The sequence below is a fragment of the Oncorhynchus gorbuscha genome, linkage group LG03 (genome assembly GCF_021184085.1).
Source record: "Oncorhynchus gorbuscha isolate QuinsamMale2020 ecotype Even-year linkage group LG03, OgorEven_v1.0, whole genome shotgun sequence".
Lineage (NCBI taxonomy): Eukaryota > Metazoa > Chordata > Actinopteri > Salmoniformes > Salmonidae > Oncorhynchus > Oncorhynchus gorbuscha.
The window spans coordinates 72,298,137-72,315,434 of NC_060175.1; the positions used below are offsets into that span (position 1 = coordinate 72,298,137).

At 45.0% G+C, this 17,298-nt stretch overlaps 1 protein-coding gene across 1 annotated transcript in view; it reads left to right on the forward strand.

The window, feature by feature from the left end:
• Positions 1-17,298, forward strand: part of LOC124031853 (agrin-like) — a 298,853-nt gene that overhangs the window by 239,977 nt on the left and 41,578 nt on the right. The window contains 7 exon segments of the mRNA XM_046343616.1: positions 8,041-8,183; positions 8,477-8,582; positions 11,495-11,614; positions 12,065-12,229; positions 14,185-14,328; positions 15,516-15,640; positions 15,953-16,058. Of these exon segments, the coding sequence (XP_046199572.1) occupies positions 8,041-8,183; positions 8,477-8,582; positions 11,495-11,614; positions 12,065-12,229; positions 14,185-14,328; positions 15,516-15,640; positions 15,953-16,058 (909 nt within the window).

Consider the following 17,298-nt stretch of genomic DNA (forward strand, 5'->3'; position numbering starts at 1 on the left):
TGACCCAACCCTATTATATCATTGGACGAGTCAATATATTGACCTATCACAACCTATTGAACCGACTGCAACCTTTCCCCTCGGCACTTGCCTACAGTACAACCCCTACCCACCACTCTCTCGTCTACAGTGCTGGTAGACTCCTCCAACTCCGGCCAATTGAACAATTTATTTGTTTATTTAGACCTGACTTAAAAACCATATTCATTTGTCACAGGGTGAAATGTAAGCATTTTCCCCCCTTTTTATTTAGGGTAATGAAAAATGACAGTGTTCTGTACTGGGGGTATCTATCACCTGTTTAATTTCACACTCGGGTAGGCCCAGGCTCAGCTCCTTTGTCGACACTGACAAAGTGGCGGGGGAGCGTAGTGCATCACCTTGGGGCCCAGGCCGGTTTTAATTGAATACACATTTACTAAACAGGATTATGGGTGAAAATATCACACGGCAGAGTCAATGCACTATCCACTACCCAATACATATCGAGAGAGAACGACAGAGAGGAGATGGGCGGGTGGAGAAGAGCTCATCAAAAGCTGATCAGTGGCTTTTTGTCCTATCTATCCATCTATCGCTACCTATCCTGCTAAGAAACCTTTCTCTCTTTTCTGAGCTCCCTACTGCTCAATCTTTCTTTATGTTGGGAGGGTTTATTTGGACTAACGCGTTGTCACATCCTTCACCAGCAGACTGACTGTCTGAGGGGCTGGCAAATGAAGCGAAAACAAACAGGGAAAGTGTCGAGCAACAAGCCACCTGTGTGTTCGGGCCGACCAAAGCCACGCTGTTTTCGATACCTTCCTAATAAACTCCAGAAACTGCTAAACACACACACACACACAAATACACACACAAACACACCGGTGACATGCGGTGAGGTCAGTGGCTGGGAAGGCATGGGCTATTATCAAAGCCTGATTTACTCACAAATAAACTTTGATGAAGCCCAAGTTCACCAATCAACAGATCGCTCCAACTACCAGAGTGACATAGGCTATTAACCACAATTGACAAAAAAAACTTCACCAAATGGAAATACCAATTAGCACACAGCCATGCAATCTCCATAGACAAACAGTCTGGCAGTAGAATGGCCTTACTGAAGAGCTCAGTGACTTTCAACGCCATTGAACTCTCTGGAGTGATGAATCCCACTTCACCATCTGGCAGTCCGACGGACCAATCTGGGATTGACCGATGCCAGAAGAACGCGACCTGCCTGAATGCATAGTGCCAACTTTAAGGTTTGGTGGAGGAGGACTAATGGTCTGGGGCTGTTTTTCATGGTTCAGGCTACGCCCTTAGTTCCAGTGAAGGGAAATATTAACGCTACAGCATACAATGACATTCTAGACAATTCTGTGCTTTCAACTTTGTGGCAACAGTTTGGGGAAGGCCCTTTCCTGTTTCAGCATGGCAATGCCCCCGTGCAGCAAGCGAGGTCCATACAGAAATGGTTTGTTTGGATCAGTGTAGAAGAACTTGACTGGCCTGCACAGAGCCCTGACCTCAATCCCATTGAACACCTTTGGAATGAATTGGAACTCCGACTGCAAGCCAGGCCTAATCCCCCAAGATCAGTACCCGAGCTCACTAATGCTCTTGTGGCTGAATGCATGTAAGTCCCTGCAGCAATGTTCCAACATCTAGTGGGAAGCCTTCCCAGAAGAGTGGAGGCTGTTGTAGCAGCAAAGTGGGGACCAACTCCATATTAATGCCCATGATTTTGGAACGAGATGTTCGACAAGCAGGTGTCCACATACTTTTTTTGTGTATAAAAAAAAAATAGTGTCTCATCCCCAAAAATTCTAGCTTGATCAATCAAATGCATCAAAGGGATGTTGTCTATTCTCATGTTCATTCAACAGTAGCCTAACCTGCAAATTGAATGTGAAATGCATTTAGGCCTACTGTAAGAGTAAATTAATTTCACTTGTCTGACCGTCAGGGTAAACCTCTCGGTGACAGCATTGGACCCATGTCCATAATTTTATTCTGCAGGCACACAGCAGGCCCACGGACAGGTGGGAGACGCATCCCCAAAGCCTCCTTTGGTTCCATTTTCACACGGACACAAAAAGTCACACACACAAACCGTAGCTGGTAGCACAGTTCTCCCACACAGCACACAGGTAGGCAGCTACTGTACATCCAGCCGGTCGGTGAGCAGAATCCTTCAGCAGGAGTGTGCTCCCATGCAGCCACACACGTAGAATTGTCGTAGTTAGTCGCATCCATTTCGTAGAAGACAAGATTAGGGCCTGCATTGAGTGGCAGGAGAAGCCCCATTCCCATTACGTCCACAAAGCAAAAGTACATTTCCAAGACGTGTAAAAGTCTGGGTAAAAAGCATTAATTGGTAATGACGTTTCAGACAAGTGGACTGTCCAGTAGTCACTGTTAGCCTGACCAACAGATAGCAGTGAGGGAGATGGTGGTTTCCTTTCATTCATAACATCACGTCTTGTAGAGTTCCTGTATGCTGGCTCTGTCTGGTGTTAACTTTCCTTGTAGTTGACGTTCCACTCTTCGAACCCTCCAAACGGCGTGTAACATTATTCCAACTTGGGAAATGATTTGATGTGCAGTATAGTGTCCATTTTTCAGGTTGTTTTGGCGAGCTTCGTTCAGTTCAAGGGATGCGAGCACCAAATGATGTTGACATGCCCAAATGTGTAGTTTACCACAGGTTTACCCACACCACATGTTAAGGCAATACGGATGTGCAAAATATGAAATCGTCTCAATGCAAGGAGGAAAGCTACTTCAAGCTAGGCAAAGCAGCGACGTCTATGCTGACCCTCTTCATTAATGGCCTGGCGGGTCAACAATTTGAATGGAAAGGAAGGCATGGCACCTTTCCTGAGATTTTGGTTCTGTTTCAGCACATTTGGAATGTGTTTGCATAATAAGCACCAGAATCATTGAGAAAGAACATTAGAATACAGAAAATGTGCACAGATAGCCACTGCCTACCCTGACTGCACTTCACTGACACACACACAGACATGGGATTTGTGACAGATGACCAATGGTAATGTTGACATTCACACAGGTCATGCTATTGGTATGGTGTTTTTTACCGACAGGAGTGTGTCCTGGCCCTGATAAATACAAATACAAATATTGATAGTACTGAGGTGACTCTGGGCCACATTATTCAGAACCGATACACACCCCTTTCTCTAGCTTCCCTCCAATTATCCACCCTCATCCTCTCTGCTTCCTCCCTCCATCGGGTCATCACCTCATGCTATAAAAGAAGCACACATTTTCTCCTCCATTGCTTCTATCAGTTTTATTCCCTCACACAATTTCTCGCTCTTCTCTTTAAAAAAGGAAATACGAAAATCAGCTGTTTTTTTTCTTCCTCTCTCCAGAGTCTCCGCCCTTCTTTATTTGCTCAACTTAACGGAGATTCCTTGGTTAAATGGACTCTGGTTATGACATGATTGAGTAAAAGTAGGAGACAGACACGGGCGCTGAGAGAATAGCTGATGCAGACATCTTCCCTGCTAATTGAAAGGTTCATAGGCAGTGCGGGTGGCTGCCACATCAAAAACCAACAGCTAATTAGTGCCCCCTCCCTCCCTTCACTTTTATTTACTCAATGTCTTAGTTCTTCTTTTTTTTCCTTTTAAATGTATTTACTCTTTGAGTCAGGGGTGCATGAGCGGAATATTCATTGGGTGGCGAATGCTCTCTTGGTTTACTCCCACGTTTCCCTTCTCCTGCTGAGTTTGCATAAATGGACTCAGGTGGCCAGGCAAGCCAGGGCCTTGTTTATTTAACAGCTGCTCTGGGGTCAGTTGACTTGTGCCTTTGCATTGGAACCCGTCATCATGGCATGTCGCTGTCTGGGATCAGATAGCGTGTTCGCTCATCATATGGCACTGACAGACATTTTGCATTGCGCCGTCACAGCTTTAGAACACTCACAAAATGGCCTCTCGTGTAGTCGTATCAAATCCATTTTACAATTCCTTTCTATCGTGTCCATTTACCGCAGTCACATTGATTGCGAATACGAACAATTGGATTCGGGTTTAATTGTTGTGTACAGCAGTGATTCCCAAACTGAGGGGTCGGCAGAGAGCTATTTAGAGAGCAATTTAAAACTTGTCAGAAATGTCCAGATCAACTAGCCAAGGTCAGCTAACGTTTTTAGCTATTTTTTTTAGCCCATAGATTTTGTTGTAATGTTTTAGTCACTCAACTATCACATGAATACACATTAGACATGGAAAAATGTATAGAATTGAAAGAGAATTAGCTTTAAACCTGCAAAATGTTATTCTCTGCCAACAAGATGGGTGTGAGTAGTTTGTGTTGTGGACAGTGCTTGTACCCATAGAAAGAGATGTGGCGGGCACGCGAAAGTGGGGCGCAGGATGTTCCCTAATGCCTGAGTGAAATAGTTTGGGAACCCTTGGTATTGTGAAAAAAAAAGAAAAGAAGACAGTCTTTGTCTTGAGTTTGATGGTTATTCTCCTTAATACTCCCGGCCTCTGGAGTTCCTCCATTGTTCAATGTGCGTGGGCCTAATGAAGTGAATGCCCTTCCACTGTATCGACCCCTCGAGCCTGTCAGAGCCCATTGGTGATGACCCATATCAGGACAATGAGATGGACTGCTGCTCCTCTGGACCCAGCAGCGCCCCGCTACAGTGTGACCTGCCCCATAATCCACTTAAGAAGATAGGTTATGCTAAGTGGCACTTCCAGGACTACAACATCGATTTCCCCATTAGGGCCAGCGGGGGCCTTGCTAAAGCAGCCCGTCAATACAGATGGGACTGAGTCTAGTACATATATACAGTGGGGCAAAAAAGTATTTAGTCAGCCACCGATTGTGCAAGTTCTCCCACTTAAAAAGATGAGAGTGGCCTGTAATTTTCATCATAGGTACACTTCAACTATGACAGACAAAATGGAAGAAAAAAAATCCAGAAAATCACATTGTAGGATTTGTAATGAATTTATTTGCAAATTATGGTGGAAAATAAGTATTTGGTCACCTACAAACAAGCAAGATTTCTGGCTCTCACAGACCTGTAACTTCTTCTTTAAGAGGCTCCTCTGTCCTCCACTCGTTACCTGTATTAATGGCACCTGTTTGAACTTGTTATCTGTATAAAAGACACCTGTCCACAATCTCAAACAGTCACACTCCAAACTCCACTATGGCCAAGACCAAAGAGCTGTCAAAGGACACCAGAAACAAAATTGTAGACCTGCACCAGGCTGAGAAGACTGAATCTGCAATAGCTAAGCAGCTTGGTTTGAATGAATCAACTGTGGGAGCAATTATTAGGAAATGGAAGACATACAAGACCACTGATAATCTCCCTCGATCTGGGGCTCCACGCAAGATTTCACCCCGTGGGGTCAAAATGATCACAAGAACGGTGAGCAAAAATCCCAGAACCACACGGGGGGACCTAGTGAATGACCTGCAGAGAGCTGGGACCAACGTAACAAAGCCTACCATCAGTAACACACTACGCCGCCAGGGACTCAAATCCTGCAGTGCCAGATGTGTCCCCCTGCTTAATCCAGTACATGTCCAGGCCCGTCGGAAGTTTGCTAGAGAGCATTTGGATGATCCAGAAGAAGATTGGGAGAATGTCATATGGTCAGATGAAACCAAAATATAACTTTTTGGTAAAAACTCAACTCGTCGTGTTGGGAGGACAAAAAATGCTGAGTTGCATCCAAAGAACACCGAGTTGCATCCAAAGAACACCATACCTACTGTGAAGCATGAGGGTGGAAACATCATGCTTTGGGGCTGTTTTTCTGCAAAGGGACCAGGACGACTGATCCGTGTAAAGGATAGAATGAATGGGGCCATGTATCGTGAGATTTTGAGTGAAAACCTTCCATCAGCAAGAGCATTGAAGATGAAACGTGGCTGGGTCCTTCAGCATGGCAATGATCCCAAACACACCGCCCGGTCAACGAAGGAGTGGCTTCGTAAGAAGTATTTCAAGGTCCTGGAGTGGCCTAGACAGTCTCCAGATCTCAACCCCATAGAAAATCTTTGGAGGGAGTTGAAAGTCCGTGTTGCCTAGCAACAGCCCCAAAACATCACTGCTCTAGAGGAGATCTGCATGGAGGAATGGGCCAAAATACCAGCAACAGTGTGTGAAAACCTTGTGAAGGGTATATAACAAAGTATTGAGATAAACTTTTGTTATTGACTAAATACTTATTTTCCACCATAATTTGCAAATAAATTCATTAAAAATCCTACAATTGTCACGCCTTGGTCATAGTGTTTTGTGTTTTCGTTATATTATTTGTTCAGGCCAGGGTGTGACATGGGTTTATTGTGTTGTCTTATTGGGGTTTTTGTAGGCATTGGGATTGTGGTTTATTAGGGGTGTGTCTAGCATAGGCTTGGCTGCCTGAGGCGGTTCTCAATCAGAGTCAGGTGATTCTCGTTGTCTCTGATTGGGAACCATATTTAGGTAGCCGGGGTTTCACTGTGTATTTCGTGGGTGATTGTTCCTGTCTCTGTGTCACCAGACAGGCTGTATTAGGTTTTCACGTTCCGTTTGTTGTTTTTGTATTTATTAAGCTATTTCATGTATCGTCATTTGTTTCATTAAAGACATGAGTAACCACCATGCTGCATTTCGGTCCGACTCTCTTTCGACAAACAAACGCCGTTACAACAATGTGATTTTCTGGATTTTTTTTCTCAATTTGTCTGTCATAATTGAAGTGTACCTATGATGAAAATTACAGGCCTCTCTCATCTTTTTAAGTGGGAGAACTTGCACAATTGGTGGCTGACTAAATACTTTTTTGCCCCACTGTATGTATATATATATTTTTATTTATTTATTTTTATTTATTAATGTTGTATAAGATTGCATTATAACTGGTCTGGATAATATCATCAGGAAAATTTACATCATAATTGGGTACTTTTTAAGATAAAGAGATTTGATACTAATCAACATGACTTTTTCTCATACTTGCCCATTTTCCTCTGTCCGCATGTGGACTACTGCCTCTCTGTCTCCTGCTCTCTCTCTCTCTTTTGGTCTTTCTCCTTCTCTGTCCCCCTCTCCCCCATTTCTTCTCCCTCCATCTCCTCTCCCCAGGAGCCTTGCAAGTGTAACAAGTGAACTGTCAGAACATTAAAAGGGATCTGTCAGTCTCCATGGTCAAACTCCTTCTCATTTTGTTTATATTAAATAAATCATTGCAGTCAAGCTGGATGTGTCCACTCTTATTTCCATCTCATTCTTTTCCCCCCCCATTATCTTGTGAGTTCTGTTTGTATGTATATCTTTATGTAGTTTATATTCCAAAAAGTTTTTTCAATGTGTCAGCTTTATAAGTCTCCGATCCTCGGAAATAATAATGGCTTGTCGTTTGTCCTTTGAACTCTCTTGTAACTCTCTCTGGAGAGCTATTTTCAAAAACCTCTTTGAGCCAGTGAAGTGTACCGTTTTAAAATAAATCGAAAGTTTACCTTTCACAGTCGCAGGTACAAAAAGTGTCTGAACTACTTTTTTTGCCGAAGTCTGGAGTGGATTGATAATTGGATTTTATGGAACACCGTATAATTAGAGGCTTCCTCCTATCAGGAAATCTGTGTCAATGAAACAGGCTCTCGCATTGATTCCCCCGCATTGATTCCCCCCTCGCAGGGATGCAAGGGGTAATATTTCCCTCCTCCCACTATCCTCAGCTTTAATTGAAATGTAAAGGATGCCTCACTGATGGCACTGCAATGTTGTGCCTAATTTATTTTGTCAATCTCTGGTCCTCTCCATGGTTGGTCATTATCTTGTACTTCCAGCAGCGCCTTTGGTTCTATCTCAGCGTCAACGTGAAGGACATTTTAATATCCTAAAGGTGGCATACTCTGAATATATAAACACTCTGCCAAGAACTCAGATTTCATTTTTATGGGGGGCGACAAAGATGTGTGTATCGAAATGTTAAGTTTTCTTATGTGTGTCTGTGCTGGGCCGATAATAACAATTTAAAATATGATCTCTGTGTGTGGTCTCTGCAGAGTGTGGTTCAGGAGGATCGGGGTCAGGTAGTGAGAGCTGCGAACAGGACAGGTGTCGTACGTTTGGAGGATCGTGGGACGAGGACGCAGAGGACGACCGCTGTGTCTGTGACTTCGACTGCCATCGCGTGCCTCGCAACCCGGTAAGCCTTATCCTCCATAAGTTAGCCCTCCACAAACAACCACAAACCTGTATGTGGTTTTTACTGCAATAGAGGTGGTTTTAATTTCACACAAGTCTAGGTAATTCCTAGGTAATGAATGCATGACATTTACATTCAAAGTCAATGTTTGTGCAATAACATTTTCAGACTGAGATTGAACTTGCAATGTTACGTAGTTTGAAAAGAATTGGTGTACTTAGAGTAACTTTGAAATTAAATCACATGCTCATACATTCCAGCATTCATTTGAGTATAACTATGATTCTCCTCAGGTGTGTGGCTCAAATGGGAAGACCTACAGCAACGAGTGTGAAGTGAAGAAGGCTAGATGTGAAAAGCAGGAGCACCTGCTGATCCAGAATCAGGGACCCTGTACAGGTGAGCAGCCTGAACACCCCACCATAACTGATCTAACATCAGCCAGAGTAATAACCCATCTCGTACTTAATTCACCCAGCTTAGTACTTTGTTATAAAGCATCGGCTAGAAATCCTGTTGTTTCTTCTGAACACTACTTTGGTTGGTACAGTAGCCTATCGAACACAGCGCCAAAGCTGGCTAGCGAGAGCTTCCCTCCCCGATTGGATACCTACATAAGGTGCCTTCGGAAACTATTTAGACCCCTTGACTTTTTCCACATTCTGTTAGGTTACAGCCTTATTCTAATATGGATTAAATTGTTGTTTTTTTACTCATCAATCTACACACAATACCCCATAATGACAAAGCAAAAACAGGTTTTTAGAAAGTTTTGCTCATTTATAAATATTTAAAAATATTGTATTTACGTAAGTATTCAGATCCTTTACTTTGTTGAAGCACCTTTGGCAGCGATTACAGCCTTGTGTCTTCTTGGGTATGACGTTACAAGCTTGGATCACCTGTATTTGTGGAGTTTCTCTCATCTTCTCTGCAGATCCTATCAAGCTCTGTCAGGTTGTACGGGGAGCGTTGCTGCACAGCTATTTTCAGGTCTCTCTAGAGATGTTCGATCAGGTTCACATCCAGGCTCTGGCTGGGCCACTCAAGCACATTCAGAGACTTGTCCCGAAGCCACTCCTGTCTTGGCTGTGTGCTTAGGGTCATTGTCTTTTTGGAAGGTTAACCTTCGCCCCAGTCTGAGGTCCTGATGGAGGCCACTGTGTTTTAGGGGATCGTAAAAGGTGCATAAATGTTTTGGTAACCTTACCCAAATCTGCGCCTCGATATAATCCTGTCTCTGAGCCCTACGGACAATTAATTTGAGCTCAATTTCAAGTCTCATAGCTAAGGGTCTGAACTTATATAAGTAAGGTATTTCTGTTTTTGTTTTTAATACATTTGCAAAAATTTCAAAAAAACTGTTTTCGCTTTGTCATTATGTAGATTGCAGAGGAAATTCTCTCTGGACTGCCACCACAGATGCTAGGCAAAAGTAGGGAAGCCTTGTTCTACGTCTTGCTCTACATTCCAAGTCCCTGCCTTGGCAGTGTAAACCATCATCTCTCTGTAGTAGGCCAGAGCGAAGCAAAGGGCAGATAAGATATTCTGTGTGATCACTGCAGCCTGTTTGATTCCCTGCGGCCCTAAAAAGAGCAAGGGAGCAAACGAAAGAGAGAGATAGAGAGAACTCTCCGCCCCGGTTTCACACTCACATTCCTGTAAAGTCGTCCTTCCTAAGCTGGCCACTTTGGGGCGCTTTCTGTCACGCTTCTTCACCATCCGCAGAGAATCAATCCCTTTTTTCTTGTGAAGTGCTATTGGTGTACGCGAGCTCTGGGCCCTCTTCTTTTCCCAAAAAGCTCAGATCAATTGGAATCTCATTGGGCCTTTCTTCATTAGCTATGCATGGAGGAACGTGTCTTTGACCACGGTTTGACCTCCAAACCTTCAAACTCAAGGGAGCTCCTGACTTCTTTAACTTGACAAAGGGGGTTTTGAATTCAACACGACCTTGTGTTGTTGTTCTTTTACTGTCTTATGTGGTTTATAAACACCTCACGCGTTGTGTCTCTGGGAAAATGTTTCATCATGCCTGTCTGAGTTCTTTGATCTTTGACAGCTGTCTCAAAGAACTTTCAAGCTGTCCTATTTTGCATTTTTCTATCAGAAAACTGGAATCACTGACCCAGTTTTCATGACGTCTGAAAATATCCTGCGCTATATACCGTTGCTACATGCACGGGCACTCAACTCTCCCCTTGTAGAAACAGAAAAGGCTACACGCAGCACATAGCCCAGGCAGCAGCAGACCTTGAGATAGAGAGACAGAGTAATACTCGCACATCAGAGAGAGCCGTATTGTGCCAGACAATGGTCACTGTAGAGGGAAAACCAATAGGTTGAAGAACATATGAAATTAAAAGTTCTCTCTTGTCCTAATAGGCTCAGAACAGATAGTAGCGGGAGCGCTGAAAAAGTGGCAAGTTAATGAACTGTGTCCAAAGCTCATCGCTGGAGTGGAAAAGCACTGGAAAAAGAGAGAGCAAGTCATCACCATTAGGCTTCGGCTCATATCCACACCAGTAACAGTGTGATTTATGGGCCAGTATCTGAAGCCTCCAAACTCCAAATGAGGAACACAAGAGAGGAAGAAGGAAAGAGAGAGCGAGGGGGAGAGTTCTTCCTCCCAACTCTATCACTAGCGGCCATTTTGATCCAAGGCCTGAAGAGAGTTTAAGCAATAATATATTGCCTTGGCCGTTGAACAACACCCCCCCTCTTTTCCTTCTATCCTTCCATACCTCTCTCGTTTCACTTATACACAACTGCTCTGTTGGGGGAGATATTTGTTTGGGGTATGTTGTATATGGTTTTCGAGCTGTCACGTCGCGGTGGATTCTGCCGCTCCCACAGACAAAACAACTACACACATACACTCACAGATTGGCCCAGTCCATCAAATTCAGCTGCAGACTCGTTTTTTTCTGCTTGTGCGAGCTTGTAGCGACACTGTGTCGCGCTCTGCAATTTCACAGGAGAACAAATGAAGAGAATAGGCCTCCTAGGAAGAGGCAAATGTCAGCTGTTGCAAATCCACTAGGAACACCATTGTTTGTTTTCACTGCACTGGAGGTAATGGCATAATTCTCCCTCTGATTTTGAGCCATTGTCAGGACTGGGAAAATTAAATTGTTATCTGGAAGCCAGATGCCAGCTTCTTCACCCCTGGCCCGCCAGGCAAAACTCATTGTTCACTAGAAGTTGCATGTTGTTCAGAGATTGTGTCTTCTAATTCCTTTTAAAAGAGCCTTCTGTCACTCTGAAAAGTTTTTTTTTCTCCTTTCCTGTTTGTTGCGTCCCCTCATCAGCGATTTCGGCCACCTCTCCGACAAAGCTGCCAGCACAGGAACACTGCAGTCTGTCAGTCTATGGCTGTTGCCGTGACAACAAGACGGCGGCCCTTGGTGTGGGACTTGCCGGATGCCCCAGTAAGTGTGCCGACCCCTCACGTGGCATCCGACCTCTCACCTCTGACCCCTTGTATTACATCCATCACGATGGTATTAACTTATTGACCAGATGCTCACAATCAGCCTAGCATACAATTCTTTAAAAGGAAAACCTGTATATAAAGTGATATCTAAAGGTATGGACACAGATTCAAATCTAGGTCTGGGCGGGGTTTCCTAGAAGTATCATAGCACTGAGATTACCTTTCTTTCGTATATTTAGTTTCAATGGAAATAAGATTATATAAGTGCTACGATAGGCTGATTGTGAGCATCTGGTCGATAAGTTAATACCATTGTGATGGATATAATACAAGGGGTCAGAGGTGAGCCTGGACACGGTCTGCTGATGTTTTGATGTTGTCGCTGTGCATAATGATCTAATTAATTCAGTCTTTCAATCAGTCATGTCATTGGTGTGTCCCCCAGGTACATGCCAGTGTAACCCGTACGGCTCCTACAAGGGGACTTGTGACCCGGGCAGCGGCCAGTGCTCCTGTAAGCCCGGCGTCGGGGGACAGAAGTGCGACCGCTGCGATCCAAGCTTCTGGAACTTCCGCGGCATCGTCACAGAGAACTTGAGCGGCTGCACACGTAAGAGACCCTCTTCGTCTTGTCTCTTTCTCCATCTCGTTTCTTCTCATCAACTGTCCTTACGTAGGAAACAGAAGAGTTATGGTCTTGTATAGCAGAGTTAGTAGACCATGACGCTTGCAACTCATAGGTTTCCCGCTGGGGACGGTAGTACGAAAATGTATGCATGCAATACTGTAAGCCGCTTAGGGTTAAAGTATCTGCTTGATGGCTTATACTATATGGAGACATTGACTCGATTCCTGTGTGTGTGTGTGTGTGTGTGTGTGTGTGTGTGTGTGTGTGTGTGTGTGTGTGTGTGTGTGTGTGTGTGTGTGTGTGTGTGTGTGTGTGTGTGTGTGTGTGTGTGTGTGTGTGTGTGCGCATAATCCTTTTTGATGGTGACTACTTGTGAAAAGAGTATTTGGCAATACAGTATGAGATCCTCAGAGCTTTTCAGTCATCAGCAGGAACTATCTACCTGACTCCACTGTGGCCTTACCTGTGAGGTTTACACCTGAGGTATATATGAACTGGAGACAGCATCCAAGATGGCCGACCATTGTTTTCAACGTAATCCACTCGCGTTCGCATACACCATTTCGTGGTGGTTGCCGTCTGCTTTACAGAGCCCTATAACGGCTCCACACTAGAACTCAGTGCACGTTGGAAGCAGCACGAACAGCGACGGCATCATCACGTCATCCACAAACATCACAAATATTGGATGACTATAAAATGTTCATGTCTTCGGCTCGAAGACGATTACTTGAATTATTCAATTGATATTTTTGGCACAAAGGTGATAACTAAAGTGTCTTTTTAGGAATTTTAAAATGGGACTTTTCTACAAACCCTTTTCCAGGACACGACACTGACGTCACGCACAGATGCGCGCGACTCTGGGTGGCAGTGAGAAAGACATTGCCATCTGTGCCCATTCAACATTTACATACATTTACATTTTTTTAAACTTCTAAACAAAATCACTTTTTGGGGTTCTCGTATGCTTACAATGATGTTTTGATTCTTGTTTGGACACACACTAAGATTGCATTTGGTTGTGATCCTTGCAAAATAGTGATTTTGGATGCAGCAGTTAGTTGTTCACTAGATTGCTAACTCTCATTAATATTGGCTGTAGCAAAAGCTAGCCAAAGAGCCATTTTACTGGTTGAAGTAGAAGTGTTTTTGAAGTGTAATGCAGTTGATTTGCCATGATGACACAAACATTATATTAAGCAGGACATTCATACGAGGCCTACAATCCAATTATAATCCAAAAGTAGTGTGAAATGCACTCATGCGGCAATGTTTGTGAACACAGAAAGGGGCCTATGGGGCCGTCTATAAAAATGGTCCTTTTGGGCTTGTCTTCAGCTAAACTGCAGTACCAAAAGTGCCCTTTGAGCACATGGGAAAGCGTGCTTCCTGACTGCAACACTGGCCCCCCGAGGCTTACTCACGGACAAGCAAACAGTACACACATCAGTGCAGAGTTCAGCAGGAGGAAAAAGATTGATTCCAGGAACATGATGGGTTTTGATGTTGTCCCTTGCGGGCTGGTGGCTCTCTGTGATCTTGTTGGCCCATCTACCCTCTCCCATCTTGCCCCAGGGTTGTCTGGCTGGCCTCGGCCTGAACTATCTCTGACCCCAGCCCCCGACAATGAAGCGCTGAGATTTACATCAACCCAGGGGTCACTTCTGAGGTGGCCTGTATGTGTGTGTGTGTGTGTGTTTGTGTGTATGTTTGAAAGAGAGTGTGTGTGTATTCCTGAACTAAAAAGCATAATGGAGAATCAGAATCTTGGAGAGTGTTGGGGATAGACTAGGTGGGTAGTCTTTCATTATGATGAACATATGGGGTTTTATTCACTGTATTTTATGCATCCCATTCTCTCCATCCCTTTCTTCTCCCTAATCATATCTCCCTTTCTCTCTTTCTATCTCTCTTTCTCACCCTCTGTATTCCAGCGTGTAACTGCGACGCGGTGGGCTCGGTGAGGGACGACTGCGAGCAAATGTCAGGTCTGTGCTCCTGCAAGACGGGAGTGAAGGGCATGAAGTGCAACGTGTGCCCCGACGGCAGCAAGATGGGTATGAGCGGCTGCGACACAGGTAAGGTGGAGCCCCCGCTTACTGACACGTGCCACCTGCTGACTCGCCGCGCCATCGATGAAGCGTGGCGAGCGTGGCAACCCCTCGGCTCTCGTCTAGTCCCTGTCACTCCTCTCGTCCAGGGGGCGGCCTTGCAGCAGCCTATTTATGAACTCAATGTTTTTTTTGTCCAAGCCACGTTTTTTTTTTTGCAGCATTTTGAAGTAGCAGAAACGGTAGAAGCAACTGCAGTAAAATAGCTGTCGTTGTTCATGGTGTTATCTGAAGGAAAAACAAATCAGAATGGGAAATATAAATTTAAGCACTTATATTTTGGATATTTATCCAGTCATTTGTCATTGTAAAATAAGAATTTATTCTTAACCTTAGCCCACTATCAGTAGTTTCCCTCGCCCTCTTCCATTCTAATTTAGCCCAATGAATACACACACAACTCCAGTTGGTGGAGAGGGAAGGTGAGCGCCTGCTGTGCCGACCTGGCACTGTCTCATTAAGACCCACCGTCAGCTATCGACAGGAAGTCAAGTGCTTAATGAAGTCAATAGTCCCAGCCCAGCAGTGGTGCTCTGTGGCGTACCGGCAGATGAAAAAAGGGGGGCGTGGTAATGGAACGGGTACATGAAAACCAAGAGGAGGTGCTCCGCATGGCTGTTATGTCAGCACAGAGAGCCCACACTTGGCGCCTCAGTGGCTCATGGGTAGGATTCTTGGCCCAAGCCCCTGCTGCTGCTGGTGATGCTGCTGCTGATGCAACCCAGTGGCGATATATGTCAACGCTTCTAACAGGTTCCTTGGTGAAAGTACTGGAGATCAGTGCTGATTAGACGCCCAGCCAAAACAAGACAATGAGATCAAATCCTTCTTTTATTATTGCTTGAAAAGAGTCCACATATTTACTCTATATTAAAGACACATCATTAATAGAATCTGTATGGAAAAAGCATAACTGATCATTCATCTGCATAACCTACCAGTGTTTATATATGTGGAAGTAGTGCTGTGCATATCAAATAGGATGACAATTATCAACTAGGATAAAAGGACAGTTAAGAGCGCCAAGCACACATGCTAATATGAGCATCATGATTAGGACCAGGAATAGCCTATTAGAGTGAACGGCCAGGGATGCCATAGCTGCCTATCTATTGTCCCCGTGAGTTGATTTCAACCCCTCATTCCCATCTCAGGTGCCGATGCCCCAACTTCATGTGATGAGCTGGACTGCAAGTTTGGCGCGTTGTGTGACGAGGTCAATGGTCAAGCCCACTGCGAATGTCCCTCTCCCGACTGTGACGAGAAGAACAAGACCAAGGTGGGCCTCTACATTCTCATCTCCATGACCAATCAGTCCTCTTCTCCATGACCAATCAGTCCTCTTCTCCGTGACCAATCAGTCCTCTTCTCCGTGACCAATCAATCCTCTTCTCCATGACCAATCAGTCCTCGTCTCTATGACCAATCAGTTCATACTATCAATAGTCCTGTACAGAATCCGGACCCCAGCACCTGGAACTACCAAGCTTCAGTTCTGCATTTAGTATCGACGGTGGTGGGTAGTAGGCAATGCGAAAGTTAACAAGTTGCGATCCTATCTTCTTTTTTGTCCTCGCTTTTTCCCGAGCAGGTGTGTGGCTCTGATGGGGTGACCTACGCTGACCAGTGCCAGCTGAGGACCATTGCCTGTAGGCAGGACAAGCACATCACAGTGGAACGCTTTGGCCAGTGTACAGGTGAGCCCCGTTTGTCCTCCATACATCATACTGGAGGATGTCCCACTCCTGTTGTCAGGCCCATATCAGAAGATAAAGAGTAATGCCACGGGCATCGGAAAGACCAACTGTCCTCTCTCCATCTGGCTCCTTGTCAAAGACAAGGGACTAGAGGATATGGGTTGTGTCCACTTTGGGTTTGGTGCCATATTGCTTCATATTGCGTCTCTTTCACTGGTTTCAGTTTGTCTGTGGATAACCGGCATAGTTACACTTAGAAGCACATCAATTTTACTTTACACATTACTGTCGTAACCCCTTATACGGCCAGCTGTTTTAAAAACACTTTTTGAGATTGATTTCACAAGATATCACCAAGTGTTTTTATTGCAGCGTGTGTGGGCATATAGTGTAGTGTGTGTGTGTGGGCTCTATATGCCAATAATTAGCAGTAAAGCACAAGGTTTCTCTGTTGGCCACCGGTTGTGGAAATAACAAACAGCTGGCTTGTCGTCACATACCTGTGAGTGCACACGATGACAGCTGAGTCTCTTTACCCATTATCCTCCCTGCTTGGGATTGCGGTGTCACTGCGAGTGAAATCAACACCGTGGCTGACAGAGAGGGGCAAGGAAGAGGGAAAACAAAGTCTTGGGAGAGAAATGAGGTGCTCCCCTGTAGATAGAGATGCTGCTGTTTGGATGGAGCCTGAGCCACAGATTCCCCAGAAAGGAGTGACATTCCACTGTTTCATACCCTGCAACCCTGTGCGGATTAGGGAGGTTTAGCTCCCAAAACCTCTGTGGGGAATCCTTCGATCTCGGTCGCATCTTTTAGCTGGATGGAGTGCACCACTGCACTGAGTGGTACGGTGTACACTGGGACAAACGCCAAGGATGTGGCTTTCATGTACGATGGACGTGTTGAGCCTAGCACCAACAAGCGTCACAGCAGGGCCCGCGGGGACAGCATGGCACTGGGAAGGTGCTGGCAGGCGGGCACAGGAAGGTTGGCCATGGGCCAGCATCAGGTGCCTAGCATCTCGCACAGGGAAACGTTTGCTCACCTCATCGCTTGTACCCACTGATCAGACGTGCGCAAAAAACAGCAATTCGACTAATTCTCTTCCTCCCTGCTGATCTTGGTGCAGTTTGTCAGGCCTAAAGTAGGTGCATTGCTTTGTAGGCTCCACCTCAATACCCTAGCCAAGGCTTCTGAAATAGAGCTATGTGGCAGACTCATACATGCAGGTGCACAGGAG